The sequence below is a fragment of the Erigeron canadensis genome, chromosome 7 (genome assembly GCF_010389155.1).
Source record: "Erigeron canadensis isolate Cc75 chromosome 7, C_canadensis_v1, whole genome shotgun sequence".
Classification (NCBI taxonomy): Eukaryota; Viridiplantae; Streptophyta; class Magnoliopsida; order Asterales; family Asteraceae; genus Erigeron; species Erigeron canadensis.
In genome coordinates this window covers 26,559,733-26,580,561 of record NC_057767.1, presented here as the reverse complement: position 1 = coordinate 26,580,561, position 20,829 = coordinate 26,559,733, and the positions used below count along the sequence as shown (strand labels likewise).

The 20,829-nt window shown below is 33.3% G+C and overlaps 2 protein-coding genes across 2 annotated transcripts; both read right to left on the bottom strand.

Moving 5' to 3' along the window:
• Positions 1–11,090: 11,090 nt before the first annotated feature.
• Positions 11,091–15,790, bottom strand: LOC122607334. Its single transcript, XM_043780288.1, has 3 exons — positions 15,645–15,790; positions 13,655–13,826; positions 11,091–11,955 (listed from the first exon to the last, which is right to left on the bottom strand). The coding sequence occupies exons 1-3, from the start codon at positions 15,714–15,716 to the stop codon at positions 11,384–11,386; spliced, it is 816 nt and encodes a 271-aa protein (XP_043636223.1). The 5' UTR covers positions 15,717–15,790; the 3' UTR covers positions 11,091–11,383.
• Positions 15,791–17,553: 1,763 nt separating this feature from the next.
• Positions 17,554–19,814, bottom strand: LOC122606579 (calmodulin-7). The gene is made up of 2 exons (XM_043779420.1): positions 19,593–19,814; positions 17,554–18,095 (listed from the first exon to the last, which is right to left on the bottom strand). The coding sequence occupies exons 1-2, from the start codon at positions 19,666–19,668 to the stop codon at positions 17,722–17,724; spliced, it is 450 nt and encodes a 149-aa protein (XP_043635355.1). The 5' UTR covers positions 19,669–19,814; the 3' UTR covers positions 17,554–17,721.
• Between the last annotated feature and the right edge of the window lie 1,015 nt (positions 19,815–20,829).

Below are 20,829 nucleotides of genomic sequence, written 5' to 3'. Positions count from 1 at the left end.
CGACTTTAAAGGGACACTTTGTATTTAAAAAAAGCAAGGAACATGGATTCCGAAAAGGCATAAACCACGCGAATCGGAGCTTGTATATAACTCTTAGACGGGAGGGAGTGACGTAGTGTTACCCTTTTATTTTTATCAATTATATCATTTTATGTCAATTTAATATTTTTACTTTCAAATCTTACCCTTAGGGGATGTTTGGTAGGAGTGAATCAAAGAGAGTGGAAATGTAATAGAGAATGAATATAGTGGGAAAGAGAATGAGTATTTGGAAAGAGAATCGATTCCGTCGTTTGGTACAAGCAGGGAATGAATATATAAAAAATACTAAATTTTAAATAATAATCAAATTTAATACATATAACATCACTAAAACAAAAAAAAAATTTAAAATTTCCATTCCTATCAATTCTCTACATTTCATAGAGAATTGAGGGAATGGAATCGATTCCCTATTCTCGTTTCTCTTTCCCATTCTCCATTACAACCAAACATGAGAAGTGTTTCTCATTCCATTTCTACCCTTTACATTCCATTGTACCAAACACCCCTTACGACCTTACCTTACCTTCATAGGTGGGACTGGTGAGCTCCACTCCTCATCCATTTTTTCTTTAATAGATAAAGTAACAAAAGAAACATAATATTTATATCAAAATAAAAACATAAGAGGAATAAAAAGAATCTAACAATACGTTCGTGCTAAAAATTTTTGTAATTTAAGTGAGCTTGTATATATTGTTATGTACTCATATACTAACATTTATACTTATAACACCCCAAAGATTTTAAGGTAAAAGAAATTAACCTATTTTTATAGTTTTGACTAAAAATTAATTTCCTAGTATTTTGTTTTTAGTTATGGGGTTAATTTAGTTGAAACTTTAACGGATAGCGGGTAAAAATACCCATAAAAAGAGAAGAGGGAATGGCAAGCCCCTGATGTGCCAGCCATCTCCCTTGTGATGAATCACTCTTCCACCCATTATCTTCTTCTTCTTCTTCATTTTCTACATGCACTTCATATCATTCTCTCAAAATCAAGCTAAATTCCTTCAAATTCAAGGATAGGAAACATTCATAATAATCATCACCATCAAATAATCTTTATTTAAGAATTAAAAGTTAGGGTTTGTGGGTTGTAGTGGTGGCCGAAAATTTAAGAGGAAAAAAAGGGAAGAATTTGTGAATTGAAAACCCTAATCTATTGTCTTCCATTGTTCAGGTATTGATTTCCCCTATTTTAGTTTTTATCTTTCCTTTGAAATTAGGGTTCATGGATGAAACAAATTGGGGGTTTTGCTAGAATATGAATTATAGTTAATTTTTCCCAATTCCTTAGATAACCTAGTTGTCATTGAGTTATATGATGTGTTTGACTATGAAATTGATAAGTTCATGTGATAATTTGAGTTTATGAGAAAGGATGACTTTTTCTAGTGATTGAAATGATGATGATGAAAATGGTAGGTTGAACTACCTTTTGTGATTGTTGGAAAGAAAAGTAACTCAATGGCAAATGGGTTGGGTTTGGGTTTAGAAAAGGCTAGTGATTAAGAATGGCTAGGTTGAGCTAGTCAAGTTGTGAATATAAGCTTATGCATTTTTATGTGATGATCATAAGTTGAAGCTTGTTGTGCATTATCGTTTTAGCTTTATTTTCCAAGTTGCAGAGGAGGTGAGTATATTTGTATACCTTTATGTATATGTTGGATCAATTGACCACATCATGTTGAAGCCTTTTGTCCATGTGTGGTATTTGACCACATCATGTTGAAGTTTATTTATCCATGTGTGGTAATTGATGCGGCATAAGCCCATGTGGGGCATTGTGATTATGAGGCCTAAGAATCCCAATAGTTGATATGATATGAGGCCTAAGAACCTCTAGGGCCGAATCCCGATAGATGTGATTGTTATGATTGTTTAGCTTATATGGATCCATATACGTGTTGATAGTGTGCAAAGTGAGCATGTAAATGTGACATGACGGTGTCATAGGTTACATGTGAAAGTCCTTGCACTTTGCCTTCCTTCGTATTCGTAAATGTATGCAAGTATATTCACTAAGCCTTTACTTAAATTTTAGTTGTTTACCTTTTTATAGGTAGTTCCGGAAAAAGGAACTAGTGTTGTTAATTTGAAGTGTTGATTTAGAGCTTAAAGTTGATTTTTGAAAGCTCTTGAAGGTAGATTGGCACTTGTTGTAGATAACTAGATATCCCACCTCACTTATGGCTCTTGATATTAGTTGGTTGTTTTGGAAAGGCTTTGGTTTGGTTAGTTTGAAACAGATTCCAGTTGTATAAAGGGCTCATGGTAGAGCCACAAGCTTTTGAAATAAAACTTGATCATTTTTGGTTGTTTATCCATGTTGTCTTTGACCCAATTGTTGGGTAATGAAGTTTGGTTGATGAAAAGATGTTCAAACATGTTGTATAAATGTATTAGTCAAGTTAAAGTTCAGTCATGGTATTTACAAAGTTTGAAAATTGAGTTTGTCGTGTTTTAGCTTTGAGTTCAAAGGTAAGTTTGTTGATTTTTGTGCAGTCTGAGATCAGAAACTTCCCACTGCGGCGCAGTGGGAGGTGTCCAGACCCACTGCGGCGAAGTGGGGAAGAAATTTTTTTTTTTTTTTCGTTTTTCAGTTTATCGAGTCTAGTCCTTTCAATACTACTATGTAATGAATTTACAACGTTCTTAAAATGTTAGAAAAAAATATGCAAAATGACCACCGAAGAATTAATTTACACCCTAAATTCATATCTTACTAATTTACACTAATTCTTTTTACTAATCTCACCCCCTGATTTTTCACATGTTACAATCCTATTAATTAGGAGGATTTTTAGGCTAACAACGTAAGAGGATTGATCATTACCCTTTTCACTATCACCTTACACCCATTACATTTACATCAATTTATATAGCTCGACACCATCACCACCGGTAGTCGCCGCAATCATCAATCGTCACCATCACCACCTGACCATCTCGCCTCCATTATCGCCACATTACGCGGATACCGTGTTATAAGATATAATAATCATCAAAGAACGAGGAGCGTAAGCCCACCAGGCTAAAAAAGTCAAACCCCGACCAGAAAGTATTAGCGGCGACGTCGCCGCTAATACTGCGGGCCCCCATGTCCGTAATGGTAAATCTGACAGAGAAAATAGCGGGGCCCCTGTCAGTGTCAGAGTATTAACGGCGACGTCGCCACAAATGCCTTGGTCGGGTTGACTTTTGCCTGGTGGTGTTACTCTGTGTCATCAAAGAAATGTATAGATTGCGTGAGGTAAGCATTTAAATTCACAAAAATTTTTAAATCAAACTTTGATTAAACGTTTTAGAAAGACATGATTGATGGTGAAAAGGGTTATCATGAATTTCTTTTTTCTTTTTTTTGGTAAAGTTTACATAGATTCTAAGCTTCAAGCAATTTCATAATATTTTATAGATATTGTAATGATTTTAAAGAAACACGCGTGTTGAAGACTTGAAACTAAAGCAGTGTTTTTTTTGAATTTCTTTTTTGCTTTTCCTTTATATTTTCTATCGATAGATCCTATCTTATTGGATAATGTTTGTTATTCGAGTAACTACCAAGTAATCATTACTTGTCAACAACGGACCGATAACGTTTCGTCTGAATCAATTTCAGTTTGGAGAACACATCTAAAGTAACATATACATAAGTAATTAAGTATAGATTGTTTACTTTTTTGAGTGTTATATTATTTTCAATCTTTCATCATGATTTTCTCTAAAATATTTTCAAGAGAGTCGATCCATTATCCCTGTAACTTTTTCAATTTATTTTCTTTCGATTTTAATTATTTTGAATATTTTTTCTTAAAATCTTAATAATACTTCTCACACATGTGCACATATACACTCCGCCGTTTGTCATCACCACCACTCACCAATATCCACACTATAAAATACACGCGAATATTACTAATGAAAACAAAATATATTGAACTTTGTATTTTTTAATTTTTGTATTACCATCTAAATGCCGATTACCAAATACAATTATTTTGAATTTAAATTTTGAATTAGTTGCCAAGTAATGTATTGACTAAACATGATGACTAAGTCTAGAAAATTAGTTGACATTACATATAGCAGTATAGCCTCAACATAAAAAATTTAAGATTATATATATAGGAGTTAGTGTATTATAAAATAAGTATTAAAATAAAATAAATAAGATAAATCATGACCATTAGATCATGGTTAAATTGATGCACGAAAATACACGAAGCAATTGATGCATGATCATTTTCATGATGCACAATGATTTTCAGTGAAGAAAAACTTATTTTTTTATTTTTTTTATTTTAATACTTGTTTTATTTACTTAATCTATATAGAAATTAAGAGTAATTAAATGAAAATCCCTTGATCCTATGTACTATTTATTATCCGCTAATCTCTCAGTCAAGCTAGTGTCTAGGTGATTCTCAATACTTAATATTAAGTTTGCCTTTGACAAGACTCGAACCCAAAACCTTCCCTGAAAAGTGACGGCTGGTAGCCATTGGGCTATTACCCAATAGTTAATTATATAGAAATTATTATAGCAAACATACGAAAATCTCATATGACAAACAAATAATGATAATGATATTCAAGGGCGGTTCTCTTTTGGGGCTCGTGGGGGCTCGGGTCACCACCGTTTTTTCGCTTACCAGTACTAATATATCCAAATTTCGTCCAAAAAAATTTATATTTATTACGTCGGCCCCCAGGAATTATTTTTAAATTTTTTTTGATATGTTTAATAAATTTAATAGTACAATAAAATTTACCATTTTGGTTTTTCTACCCACAATTCACTTAATCTATTCATAGTTTTTTGTTTTAGCCCACAAGGTTTTCCTCTATTTTTTGAGTTTTAGGCTCTAGCAAAAAATAAAATTTACCTTTATAGTGTTTATAACCTACAATTCACTTAGTCCATTCATAATTCTATGTTTTAGCTCACAATCCATGTAACAAGGTCTTCCTCCCACAATCCACAATTCATGCCTTTCTTGTTGATATTTTCATAAGTTTTTGTAGTTTTTTGTTTGTTAGAAACTATGTGTTGTTAATTTGAATGGAAAACTTAGATTATTAGTGTTATTTTTGTTTGACCCGATCTGATTTAGTTTACTACATGACCATAATATAATATCCGGAACATAATGATGAAAAAAAAAATTCAATGATATTGATACTACTAGAAGAAAGGCCATTCTCTTAAGTTATATTGAATTTTTTTCATAAACCAAACAGGCCGGGCTTAATGGTATTTTATTTCTACAATCGTTCTTTTGTCTTATGAGGAGCTATTTCCTATCCTGCTACGTAGTTCGAGTTTAGAAATCTTTTTTAAAATCAAACTACTTCGAACCGTTGGGCTGAAAACGAAACTACTCTCATCTTCCATTCTTCCAAGTTCACATGGACTCACATTTCGTACATTTATTTTTAAAAAGGGTAATGGAGGGAACCCTAGCCTCGGAATCACATATCTTTTTTTTTATATCAAAAAAATCATGGGCGTCCAAATATTTATTGAAAATATTAAAAAGTTAGTATGTGAGGGGTTTTTCATACAAGTTGGATACATAACAGTCTCATACTCACTTTTCTATATATATATATAGTATATATGATAGAGATCAAATGGGAAGGTATCTTAAGGAGAGATGGGGAGAAGGTTCGTTTTTTGATTATTTTTTTTAGCTTATTTTTTGCCCTTTTTTTCACTTTTTTCATTTCCTCTTTAATTAACTAATTTCATAAAAGAAAAACTTTAAAAATTTGTTAAAATATATTTTTTTTTCCAAAAGGTGTAGCCCGTAAGCTATAGGCGAAACCTCTTAGTCTATGGCGGAGCCATAATAGCTAAGGGCGAAGCTCATTAAGTAGATCACCTCATCATCGATCGTCCCTATGACCTATCACTCCCACCAGCTACCCTTTATTAATATTTTGGAGTTAGAGTGGGCTAAAACTCACACTCTTGGACTCGTGTCTAGCCACTTTTAAGGGCCCAAAAAGGTTTTTCTTATTTACGTATTCTATGAAACTTTCTATAATTCTTTTGGCTTATTTTTGGTAGTTATTTTTTTTCTTTCTTTGCAAGAATTGACAGCCATAAAAAGAAGCTGTGGGACTTTTTAGAGATCGATATCTTTGAAGTTTTAAAGTTTATTTAATAAGAATTTCTCATCTTGAGAAGTTTGATTTAGTTCTTGCTGAGGTTCTTTATTGTTCGGCCATTATATCTCGATCCTTATCAGTTTCATTACTTTGTGTGTTATCTATGTAGTCTTGCCATTTTATTGTGAATTTAAATATAAATTGTAAGTTTATGTTTCAAAACTATTGAATATGTAATATTTTAGTAAATTTATTAAGATAATGAACTTATATTTTGCTTCTAAAGACGTTACATATATATAATTATATGCTATATTATGTAGTACTTAAAAATATTCCGACTCTTACGAGTCGAGTCACGTTCCGAGTTGCGAATCAAAAAACCATGTTTCGATTCGAGTAAGAAGTTACGAGTCGGCAACTATGGCCCTTAACATAAAAGATTTTTTATATAAAAACTATTATAGCAAACAAACGAAAATCTCATATGACAAACAAATAATGATAATGATATGGGGAGTGATATATCTACAACATATTTTAACAATATACAACAAAAGTACATATTTTAAAGTACATATTTTAAAGTACAGTATATAATTGTGTAAAATATTCATTGTTATAAATTACCAAAATTTGTTGTAAATATATCACTCCCCGAATGATATTGATACTACTAAAGAAATTAAGGACATTATTCTTTCTTAGTTATATTGAATTTTTATTGATTTCTGATAAACCAAACAGGCCCAAATGGTATTTTATTCTACAATCGTTTCGTTTGTCTTATGGGGAGCTATTTTCTATCCTACGACGAAGTTCGAGTTTACAAACGACTACGAACCGTTGGGCTGAACAAACTACGATCTCATCTTCCAAGTTCACATGGACTCACATTTCGTACATTTATCTTTTTCCCCCCTTAAAAGATCGTTTTTAAAATATAATATTTTTCTAGATTCCTTTCTTATAGTTTAGTACATGTAACGTATACAAGAAAAACATTTTCGTGACGCCTAGAATCAAACTATAGCTTCATAGCTTTCCTTTCTTTCATATTTTAATTTATTTATTTATTACGGAGTATATCATTACTTTATAATTTGATCACTTTTTTGTTCTCCATTTTCATTCTTTCATTTTACTACTGCATTGCATTACATGATCAATCACTATTCACGTAAGTGTTGTTTTGCTCCTTTTTATATGTTCGTCTCGAGTATCTATTTGTGTTTAGTCTTTTGAAATCGTCACGATCTCGACCAATGCTTTTTAATATGTATCTCACTTTACATTAAACGCGCACCCAAAAGGTGTAGAGTGGGCACGCTGGAGGCAGGACTTGAACCCAAATATCTCCTTATCTTCAATATGCATACATGTTTTATTTCGACGACATAAGTTAGCCTAAGACAAGACACTTAGACGAATAGAAAGTATTTTGTTAATTTCATAAGTTTTTTATATAGGCCTATAACTTGTATTGCATTCATGGTAGTTTGAATGTGTATTTTTTTTTTTTTCAATTTAGCCAAGAGCCGTTAGTATTTTAAGTCCCAAGATAAAGAATGAACAGTGTTATGTGATATAAAATCCTTTTTTTTCAAATTTTAAGGACGTGGGCGGTACATTGCAGATGAGTTCCAAATCCTCAAAAGGGCCGAAAGAAAAAGCTTTAAGTTTTCAAGAAAATAAGATCATAGAATCTATAGAATGCTCTAGAAATGGAAGCTGGTTATACGTTAGTCAACACGACCAGCAAAGAAAAACAGCAGGCAGAGAACGTACGGTACATAAAGACAAGGACCTCGTGAAAAATGGTAGGAATTTGCCTGGTTATCTTCAGTGTGATGGGAAAAGCGCGCATACGCAAAACAGAACTTTGGATTTTGGAGTTCTTGACTGGAGTCGTCTAGAAAATTGGAAGTCCAGCACGAAACGTGCTATGACTACATCACTTTCAGGAAGTAGTCTAGCATTGGAAAGTGGATTACCTAACTTACCTACATTTATAAATAAAAGAATTCCACAGTTGGATCAACAAGCCTCAAATAGTTCATCTACCAGAAGACGACTTCCTAAAGGTGCTAGGCCTAAAGGAAAGGCAATGGAAGTTCAAGTTTCAGATACTGTTACTGGACAAACTTTGGTCTCGATGCAAGCTTCTTGTTCAGAGGATCATTGCTCTAAGAAAAAAGGGAAACAAGCTGTAGAAATGCTAACATCACTAAAAGAAACTTCTTTGGACGGCAGTGGAGACTATGGGTCACAAAAATCACATGATCTAACTAAAAGGCTGTCAGAAGTGAACATTGATCATGATGATGATCATTGCTTCAATGAATACGAAGATGCGTTGGTTTCTCTTCAAGAAAACACGTCGGTTGCAGGGCACTTAATGAGTGATGAGGATTGTATGATATTTGATCATGATATTAGTAATTTGCCTTTTGTAAAAGAGAGACATTCATCTTTCAGCAAGAGGTTTAGCTTTAGTCTTGAGAAAATGGCCAAAAGTATTAGCTCTAAAACAAGGTCAGCTTTTCTTCAACTAAGCTCAACAAATAAAGTCTTAAACTCAGGGCCAGTAATGTTTAGATCCTCTCCGGATTTAGTCAAGAATTACTCGAAGAAGGCTGATGGTGCCAATATAGTTAGGTCTATTCCTATGAGGTGGTTGGTGGAACCGATACTAAAGCACAAAGGACAGCATATAACTGAGAAGGTTCAGCAATCCACCGACCTTTTAATTAAGAAATCGTCCAGTGTAAACGCAATTCTGCAGCTTAAAACAAAGAATGAAATCCCAATCTTCAAGCTTGTAGTACATAGCAGCAGTAACATTTTAGTTGCAGCTGTGAAGAAGTTACCATCGGGCAAGGATGATTCAAGTTTGATTTACTCATTCTATTCTGCAAATGAGATTAAAAAGAATAGTAAAGATTGCAAAAGTCAAGATTTAACAGAAAAAGGTCATGGATTTGACTACAAGATTGTGGGTCATATGAAGATTTCAAGTTCGTATCATGCAGAGTTTAGTGGGCTAGAAAGGGATTTATTTGTGGTGAGAGAATCAGTCTTGTATGGTCCTGATTGCATGGAAACGGTGGAGCTTGCTGCTACTATCGTCAAGAATACAAGTAAGGAAACCTATGGAGGTATAGGGGGTTCAAAGAGCGCGGTGGTCATTCTTCCTGGTTGTAATAATCATAGTTTACCGTATAGTGGACAACCTTCTTCATTGGTTAACAGATGGAGATCTGGTGGAGTATGTGATTGTGGAGGCTGGGATATCGGTTGTGAATTGGGAGTTTTTTCAAAGCAGAATGAAACGTCTGGAGACTCAAGTGCATCCACCTCAGATCGCCTTGAGCTTTGTTTCCAGGTACTAGCTATAGTTTCCATTTTGAGCAACATTATCAGATGCATTTGCTCTGAATATAATCGAGTCCATTATTCAGCTTGTATCAAACAAGGTGGCAATATTAACCCATTTGGTAATGAGTGGGTAGATTGGGTTATCTTACATCTTAAACGGGTCAAATGGGTATAAGTCTAAGCTGGCTAAAAATGGAGTTAAATTGATTCCACCAAGTATGCAAGTCAAAAGTCAGTCAAAGTGTATTTCCAAATTTCAATACATAGAACTGTTAAATAATCTCATTTAAAAATGTTATATTAACAATCTAATTACTTACTCCGTATTTCTTATATTATTAACACATTAATGTATAAATTTTAAAACTATGGCAAAACAGATATTGAGGATCACCTGCACTCCAAATTCCTTGTTTCAACTTGACTTTTGACCCGTTATCCAAACCACCCATTTTGCCAACGTGTAATCGACTCTACAAATGAATTGGATTAGCATATTCAGATACTACAGTATTTAGTTAAACAAGGATATTGCACCAAACTCCCCATTTTAAGAAAGAGCGTAGTTATGACGAGAAGATGTCTATCCAGTAGTTTACTTTCCACATAAAGGAAGCATGGTGAGTTTGGTAACACATGGACTGGTAGTTGCCTAGTTGGTACGGATCTAAGGTAGACAAAAATATTAATTGTCATTATGTCCACTTTTTTTTCTCTAGAAATTATCGAATATTAAGTCATATGATATCAGTTGATAATATACTTCATATATAAAGATAAAGCGTAAATTATACTTTGCTTGCAGGGACAGAGCAACAAACATGATTTCAGTTTGGTTGAACTTGAGAATGGCCTTTACTCACTTGAATACAATGCATCTTCAATATCTTTGTTGCAAGCATTCTCCATTTGTGTAGCAGTTGTAACTAGCCAAAAGTTAACTCACATTTTCCAAGTTAATCATCTTCAAGATGCAAATAACTTTACTAAACTATCTATAACAAAAAATCAAAAAGTCAAAAGTCAGAGCACTGTACATGCCAAGAAACCGCCCGTTTAACCAACTGGGAGGGTTTAGTAGTTTCTTATCACACTTGGTTAGATAGTTTTATTTGGCAATACAAATTTAAATAGTTTTACTTCGCATAAAATACAATGGCTTCATGCCTTCATATGGCATATGATACAGAACTAAGATCGTCTGGTTTCTGTTGAGCTATCATAAAATACAACTAAAGGAGGATGAATCTAAGCAAAACCGAAGATTTGTTTCTTGACTTGGCTTCCATAAATTCATGACTAGAAGAAACCGAACTGAGGGACTACTGGACTGGAGGAAACTGGAACTGGAGCATAGTCCCATCTAGTCAACCATACCTAAAAGTTTCACAACCAGTTGGTTATGAGTTGTTGGTAGTTCTCTCAAAGAATTTAGGATTAATTGATTAACACTCAACAGTATTTCATTGTTCAAGTATCATATAGCCGTTGCAATTCTGATTATCATAATTCTAACAATCAAGTGTCAAATAATGTTACATACACAACCATAGTAACGAGCTGAAAATATTATCAACTGGTTTACTATTTAATCACATCACTTTCTAAAACGTACATCCAAACACCCTAGTATATGTTTTCTTTTGAAAACCATCTAGAAAAAGGCAAGCAACTCTTCTGTAATCAGCTTACAGATTAAGCTAAAATAAATAAATAAACATGAAATATAGAATTTTACACACTATACCATCTCAACTCTCACGACGCTTTACTACAATGGAAGAGCTTAAGCAACTTGTTTCCAACTGCCACTATTTATTAGCCTGCTTGAAATAGTGTCTAAACTTCACAAATCAACATGAGAAGCATGATGAACACATATGAACCATCGACCATTTATCTTCTCAAAAACATTAGTTGCAAACTGTCGTCCCCAGCTTTTACCGGTTGTTCTCACCATTTCTACACAAGTGACATACCCCATATCACCTCTTACAATAACTTGAACATCCTTGACTTCAATCGACAATGGAAAATCATAATCTCCCATAACGAATTCCCAACTTCCCATAACAAGTTCATATCCCGATATGCCACTAACACCAGGGTGCACAACACACACATTTTCACTCTTTGACCATAATGTTTGCATAGCAGCTAAATCACCATTCCTAAATGCATTGTAAAATCGGGAATTTGCTGCTAGAACAGCCGCTTTACTGTCTTCATGAAGAAGTTTAAGGCTATCTCTAATTTTGGCTGCTTGGGTGTAGTTTTCCTCCTGGATAGCAATTTGTAGTTCCTGCTCTAAGGTTTGTTCATCCAATATCATGCTTTCACTGCTTAAGGTTCCTTCTGAATCTTCTCGTTTAACTTGACATGGCTTTGGAAAACATAAAGATGCATGTCTAAAAGGTACTGCACTGAACAAGTACGAGATTAGGCAAATGTTGGATTTTCAACGTGGAACTGATTACCACTTGATGTAATAACCAGATCAGTTTTTGATGTACGGCTAGACAGATTATGCTTCTGATTACATCAACCATTTAGGTGGCATGTAATAATTTTGGATACTGTTTAACACGAACTGAAACAAACTAATCTACTTAGGGTAAACTTATATGTAAGTAACTACGTATCTAATCTGTCTTAAAAAACTTATACTCACGTATCGAGACTCATCACTTTGTACAAAAATGTCATTTTATCATCTAATTCCTTAAAAATATACTTAATTCACCAAACAGTAAAACGTCTGACTTTCACTGCTTAAAATACTATAAGAAAATCCAAAGGCACACACACTGCCTGTTTTACTGTAGCTACTAATGTAACTTTATTTATTTCAGATAATGATTTTAAAAGACATACAAATGATCCAATCACCAAAAACTGCTCCTTGTATGCCCGTTATAGTACATCAAACAGTAAGTTGTTATCATGTAAAAGCTACAAAGCTATGATAAATCTTCAGTGGATTGGTTAGGCTAACAGGGGCTATAACTAACCTAATCATCAAATGATGCTGACAAAGAACATTGGTAATTTCATTGATACAAAGAATTCTTATGTTGCAGGTATGTAGCATAGCAGCAATTGATACGTTAATTTCCAGCTATCAAAACCGAACCACTTTTGAACAGATTAACAACCCACTTATTAGGGTGAATCTATCATATCAAATGACACAAACATCTTGATCTATTGGATCATATAAACGGTTAACATCTGCTCTAGATACATGACTCATTGACAGTTGACAAGCTTAGACTACAGTCACGAAGCATTAAATATGAAGACTGACCAAGGTTTTGAAGCACCTATGCTTCATAGTTACACCAAGTTTTCACGACAGCAAGTCAATCGAAAGGGATCACCAAATACAGGATGTAATTTTGCAGCCATGTTACCAAGATAGAAAGCACACGTAACTAACAATAATTACTATATGAACTTCTTTATACCAGCTTGAAATTTTACAACTGTCGGGTAGATGAATAACCTTCAACTCTCCCTAGAATTTTACTAATTGATACATGAAACCAAGTGCCCAACTACCATCCGATAGAATTTGTCTTTTAGTTTCAAAAAAGCTTGCATTATCCAAAAATTTAACTAATAAGACTAACATCATTGTCATGCACACATCTATAAACCTATAATGAAAAAGATGTATTTCGAAACCATTTATTATAGACCACATGTTTTGCATGTATCACTAAGACGGTTTTTGTAATACTGATTTTAACTAGGAGGGTTACCCAAGAACTATTAAGGAGAGTGAACAATTACAGCCACTCATAGACTAATATATAATCAAGATAGTTTCACACTACCGAATTGCAGATTAGGAGAATGTCAGAATATTGTTAGGCCCAATATTCTGTTTAGGTCATAATTACACTTAGATAATTGTGCTTATATAAATTTTCTATCTTTGCATTATTTTGACTAAAGACAGTTTCTCCCCTCAATGTCAAACACACAAAAGAAACAAGGCAGCAGATATCATACATGTATGATTCTCTATGATTGCAGAAGTGAATACAATATGGGCCTTTTGATGGCGGCGGGAACATAATTATCCAAGGATGGTAAACAAAAGAAAACTTACTAGCAATCCCCCTTTGATTATTAATACAGCAGCCAGAAAAGAGCGTGACATCCATCACTCTTTTAGGTTTGCAGATTCCGTATTGCTTCCCAGACTGCATTGAAATATTGTCCCTTTCCTTAAAACCGCTTATACAAGAACATGGCATGCTACTATGATCTTTGTTATTACTCTGGGAATTTAAAGGAATAAGATCAATGGCAGAATAAAAAATGACTATAGTGTGAAAATCGGCATTTATTTGAAACTATGACAAACATAAACAATCTCAGTTGTACTAAACCAAAACTACAACTTTTATATATGCCACACAACTTTCATCGGGTTAAAGCCTAATGTGGAAAATACAAGACGACAGCCTTTCGAGATACATCTATTACATTGCAAAAGCAAGACTAATATCATTTAGGCAGACAGATATCCTCAAGGTCTACATTGTGATTGTAGAAACAGTAGTGCTTTATTGTAATTTTCTCATAGTTGGGGAAGCTCAATGCTGGGTCCATCATCAGATGGTAAAGTAATTAACAGGTACTGATTCTGGAAGAAAAGGTTAGTTAACTACACCATAAGATTATACCAAGGGACCAGTTGCACTAAACAGAAAAAGTGTTACACTCCTATGTTATTAGGTCATGTCATGAAATAAGAAGCCAATGTTGCTAACAGTCAATATGACAACTGCACTCAGGTCAGTTCTCCAAGGTTGTCCACACATAACTCAAGTCATGTTGGAAACAGGGATGATACAACATTCCAATGTTTCTAGCAAAACTAAAAAAAAAAAGGAAAGAAAAAAAAAAGAGGGAACACTTTGCCATGAGTGTGAGGATCAGAAGGCTCTGCTCCTAGTGAGGCCAAAACTAAATTAGATGAACCATGTGACACTCCATGGTTTTCCATATCAGATTTACGAGCAGGTCATCATCAAAACCTAGTGAGAGAAAACATACATAAAATGCATGTCGAACTGAAGGCTTAGGCTCAACTTCATGGTTATTGACTTGTTTCCTCCGGTTTATCTAACATTTCCAATTCAACGGTCATGTTTTAGTAACTAATGACCAATGGTTCGAAGCCTTCTCTAAGGTAATTCACTCTGATGTTCTTTAATGACATACAGTATTAGTTAAAAGCACTAGTTTACTAATATGCCGAAGAAAGAGAGATTTAAGCGTGCTAAAGGCAAATGAATCTTTTCAAACGTTACTACCGCAAAAGCAAAGGCTTGTGGCATTGACTCTTGTTTTTATAGAAAGAAGGAACTTTTGAGCTGTTATCATATTCGTTCCTACATGCATCAAAAAGTTACAACACTTTCGGCATCAAACATAAACATTTCACCATTCATATCGACATTTAAAAATATTACTCTTTCTACAGAAAATACAATGGTTAAAAATTTTTTAATCAGGCCCTAAATAACTGGACTATAAACGACACAAGTTAACTCCTTTACTTCGGCACTTTTCTTTTCCTTTCGCATTTGACAAAAAAACTTACCAAGACACTTGATTAATCCTACAAATTAGCTACATTTCATTATATCCCAGCCTAAACTGATTAGCAAAAGACTTAGAAAAATGTTGACCCCGACCCAAAGACAATATGTGGAAGACAATGTTGAGCTTATGCTTCAGGCTAACTTAAATGGAATATTCCAAAGCCCCGGAAACACCGGCTTACCAACATCGATGGAGTTTCGGTCGGTCCAAGTCTTATCAATCCCTCCTTTTGGTTCTTCTAAATCCTTAAAGATCAATTTTTTTTTCTATTTTTAATAGTGCTATTAATCTCACAATCAGATACAGAAACAATATCATTAGATACAAAATACACACAGAAATTTACTATAACTATATCAAAGTTAATAAAACTCCTATAGAAACAAAATACTAAATCCAAGAATCAGATTAAATCTAATTCTCCATACCTTTGACTTTTTCAATACTATGTTTATAATGGAAAAGTCAAAAAAGATAAGACTTACAATGTTGTTAATAGTAACTGCTGGTCGGAAAACTCTTGTTGTTAAAGTTGATGCTTCCAACATCGTCATCATCGGAAAGATGATATTTTTTTTGGGAGGTATATATGTTTATGTTTTTGTTTTTTTTTTTGAGGATATATGATATGATTTTTAAGTGATTGTTTATTCTCTTATTAGTTATTGTATTATTTATCTTTGGTAGTTGAAATATAGTTATATAAACGAATTTTTATAAACTAGACTTTCACCTATTAAATCATTGTTAATGTATTTTTCATCCTTTTTTTTTTCTCTATTTGTTGATCACATGTGGTGGTGTCAACGTAATATTGGTTATTAATTTAATGTAATTTTATTGATTTGTTGAATGTTAATAGTTGAAAATGAAATTTGTTTTATAATATACGAGAACGGTACTTGCGCATTGCGGCGGTGATGGAGGTGGAGGCGGTGGCGGTGATGTAATGGCGGCGGCAGCGGCGGTGGTGGCAGAGATTGGTGGAGGTGGTGGCGCCAGTGAGTAGTGGAAGTTATTGGTGTAATGTAACTATGATATATGGTACAACATACATTAGAATGTGTACATTGTTGAAACTTAAAATCAATATTGAAATTTTAACTTCAATGTTAATAACCAAAAGTGAATTTGTTTTATAATATAGTATAGATAAAATATAGGTTGACATAATTTTTTACCGATTAAATGAATTTTTGACTTACTTATTTACCAAGTTTTGACTAAGTTGGTTAAATGTTCACTGAGTTGACCGTATTGTGAATCACATAGCGTCATAACGATTATTTGAAAATTACTTAACTCGCATCAGTCACGATTTTTATAACGAGTACTCTGTACTCAGCCTTGGAATCAAATTCATTTTTATCACATGAGTCGCATTACACAATGTGTAAAGTTTTTTCTCAAATTTCTGATAAAATGGGAGTTTCTTCACCTCTCTATGTTGAAATAGGGTTTTTAAAATTCATACCGTAAAAATGTACATCACAAACTAAGTCAACTAACACATTTTGGTTTTCTACAAACCATATTTGGAATTTTGTAGACTGCGGGTTCAGGGTAGGTGGCAAAATATGACCACAGAATGACTATTTTTACAACCCTACTTTTTTAAAACACTATTTAAATGATACCATTTTGCTATTGGAGTGATAGCCAAGTGGTTAGGAAGTTCTTTACTTTGTGGTTTTTTTTAGAGGGTTAAGGATTCGAATTCTCAACATGCAAATGTGGTGAGAGAGTCTTAACAACATTATACCCATCTACAAATGGGAGAGCAAAACTCTTTAGAGTGTTGCCATGATTCAACCCGACGCGAGCGTATCAAAGTTGAAGGTGTTAGTCATTATCTGTTCTGTCTTTCAAAAAAAATATATATACCATTTTGTCAAAAAGAAAAATGAAAAAAATTCGTTTCCTACACTAGTCATTTCTTGATAACATTGTTCATAACTTCATATGATCACCCTTCAAGATGATATAGGAATGAAAAAGCACACAACTATGCCGATAGATGTAAACATTACGATGAAAAAGACAAGCAGAATAAGGACGAGGTGATGCACAATTACAAATAAGGTTTAAGGACTTCACCCATATGCAAAGAAAAATGAAGTTTTCATCAGGTCTAATTTTGCAAAAGATTATGGCATAAATAAAAGCAATAGATTTCTGACCTATTCTACAGATACACTGTCAATCATGGTCAATATTTGCCAAGGACCATGAGATTATATTGGCCAGTTTTAACATTAAACCGTCAATACCATGACTTTAGTAATGAAATGTTTCATTACGAATCTTGAAAATGTCATAACCTTACTGTGAATATGTTGCAACTAACAATGAAGAATTGAAGAAAAATGATAGAAAGCGAAAAAGAGGCGTGGATAATTGTAAAAAGATACATAATTAAACATATGATTAAGGCATCCGTGACATAATTAGCATCTTTTTGTCCCAAATCATTTCAAATAGTACTAATATAAAAAGATAGTGTTAACCCTTTTTGTCTTTTCAAATAGTACTAATATAAAAACCCAATACGAAAGGGTTATATTACTTGGCCATCATAACCTTAACAAACTCCTCGTAGTTGATTTGGCCATCACCATCAACATCAGCCTCTCGGATCATCTCATCAACTTCTTCATCAGTAAGTTTCTCGCCGAGATTTGTCATCACATGACGCAACTCAGCAGCAGAAATGAAGCCATTCTGATCCTTGTCAAAAACTCTGAATGCTTCCTTCAGTTCTTCCTCGGAGTCTGTATCCTTCATCTTCCTGGCCATTAGGTTTAGAAACTCTGGGAAATCAATGGTTCCATTGCCATCAGCATCAACTTCGTTTATCATGTCCTGGAGTTCAGCCTCCGTAGGATTCTGCCCCAAGGATCTCATCACAGTTCCAAGCTCCTTTGTCGTGATGCAACCTATATACAGTCCAAAAAGAGCCATCAGGGACATAAATTCCATTATCTAAGTATTTAGAAGTGGCAAAAGATGAAGTGGGCAGAAGCATGGGCTGAAATGGATAATTGTTTCAGAGGAAATGACATATTCTCCTAAAAATAGACTAAAAACCCTCCTAAATTACACGATGATGACATATGGATTCCACAAAATCTTTTTGCTTAGTTTACCCCTTGATTTTTCTATACTTCATCTGTTCATCATCTTATAATTTGGAGGATTGTTAGGCGATACTTTTAGAAGGAGTAATCATTTCCCTTGTTTTGATAAGGGTTGGGTTTTATAAACAATTAACACGATAAATATGATTACAGAAACAGTATCATTATAACTTCATAAGTATTGTTCACTACCCTTGAGAAGGCTTACAAAGGTCGTATTCATTAATAGAAGGATTTTGATTGACTTTTAACATGCACCCCTTTTGGTATAGCTTTCTTTATTTGAACCCAAACCCGTATAGAAGCAAATGGCACGAAATTGACACAAAGTCACAAATAGGTAACACCAAGATCAGTGAAACCAGCTACTACTGTGATATTAAAAATGTATATACATGTCACAAGCGTGAAAGGTAATTGCCCTCAAAATGAGTGAACAGGGCTTTTAACTTCAAACTCAAACAAGACAAGTTATAAGCAGGGAAAGTAGTAAATGACAACTAATGTTGAGATTCTAAAAATAAAACAACAGATCGAAAATTCAAATACAATCAAGAAGCGCTACTACTTGATGACGGTTAAAGGTAAAGATGTAAACCATGTTGTCGCTTGATTTGACAAGGCATGTAGGTAGATTAACGGAGTTATATGCCTAGTTGTTAGGATATCCATAACTGAAGCATGTCACATATATATACATATACATATATATATATATATATATTTCCATATTTTGAGAACCATTTTTTTGTAAGAACTATGAAAACTCTCAAACTATGTATTGGATTACATATATATTTTTGCTTTACATATAATTAATATATATGTGTGTGTGTGTGTGTGTAGATGAACTTCTTATGCATGTTTGTAGAAATTTCAAATACCAAACAGTGTTAACACCCTGGCCTCTGGATGTCATTTTTTACCATTTACATGGAACTTGGAAGCATCCTCTCTACCTAGGTAGAGTTAGGCCTGTCTACATCTTAACGACCCCATACACCATCAAGATATTGGGGCCCAAAAACCGTAGTTTTTTTTAACGAAAACTGTGAAATAGAACCTGCCCCATCATCTAAAGGTGAGGGCCTAGAGTCCTAGACTATGGTTAGCGAATAGTCACCACCACACCAAAAAGGCCCATTTCAAGAGGTTACTTAAATTTCTAGAGGTTACTTAATAATCATCATAAATATCCAACAAATCCTCACAAAAATAATAAAAACTATATGTAATACAATTAAACGAAATAATAATAAGAAAAAAAAAAAGATGTGGAGGAGGAAGAAAAGATACCATCGCCATCCTTATCAAAAAGGCTGAAAGCTTCTTTAAACTCAGAGATCTGATCATCCGTTAGCTGATCCGCCATTTCTTTCTTCTTCTTTTACTTTTTATTTATTTTTATTATTTCGATTTCAAGGAAGATTGTTATTGTTATTATTATTATTATAGAGTTTGAAGAAATAAGAATCAATCAAAACAGAGGATATTTTGAAATAATAATAAAATAAGTGTGAAGACAGACAGAAGGAAAAAGAAAAAAAAAAATGAGTGGTGGTGGGTCTTTGTTTCTTTGTATCCGGACGTGATTGGTTTTATCAAATTCCTTGCATCCGCTTTCCACGCTCCGCCTGCCCTTTTTCTTTTGATTTTTCAAAATGTCATTGTCTAACCAACATCGCTCTAGCTAAACACAAATATCTTATGGATCTTATTAAAAAAATTTATATATAATTTTTAAAAAATTAAAAACTCGTCAAAAACATATCAAGTCAGAATGATGATGAAATTTTAAAACCGGCCATACCTATTTTTCCAGTTTGTGAGATAATTTTTTTTAAAAAAAGTTAAGTAGAATAGTATCTACCAATATATATATAACAAGGTGATAAATTCATTCCTAAACAAACAAGAACCTTGGATGAATTCCATCTTTGATTTAGAACCATTAGATCAAATTTAATTATTTTATCTTTCTTAAATGACAATATCAATACTTATACTTTTTATGATTATACAAAAAATACCCCTTTAAATTTAATGTTACGCTTTTTGGTTTTCCATCACAAATTTACACTTTTTACCCAATAATTTTTATTATTATATATTCAATATATTAATATATTAATAGCTAATATATATCCGAACTAGATTAATACCCGAATAATACGCGAGAAACATATATAATAAATGATATGTTAAAATTTGAAAATATCATAAGTTGACAAATATTTAACCAGATAAGAATTAAACAACTAGAAAACATGAAGTTATTTTAGTCTTCGATTAAATTCTGGTTAACAGTTATCAGACAGTTCGTTTTTAGGCACAAAGTTCGCTTTTGTAACAAACCTTGGTCATTGTTTCTCATATATATTTGTGCGTTATTTAACCACAGTCTTAAAAATTGGATACAACATTTATTAGAGATCTCGCTAAATAAGGTTTTCGTTTCTTTGAATATCTTTCATTCATCCGGATAATTTAGTTATACACTAAAATTACTTAGCAAATTAATTATCAATTTATA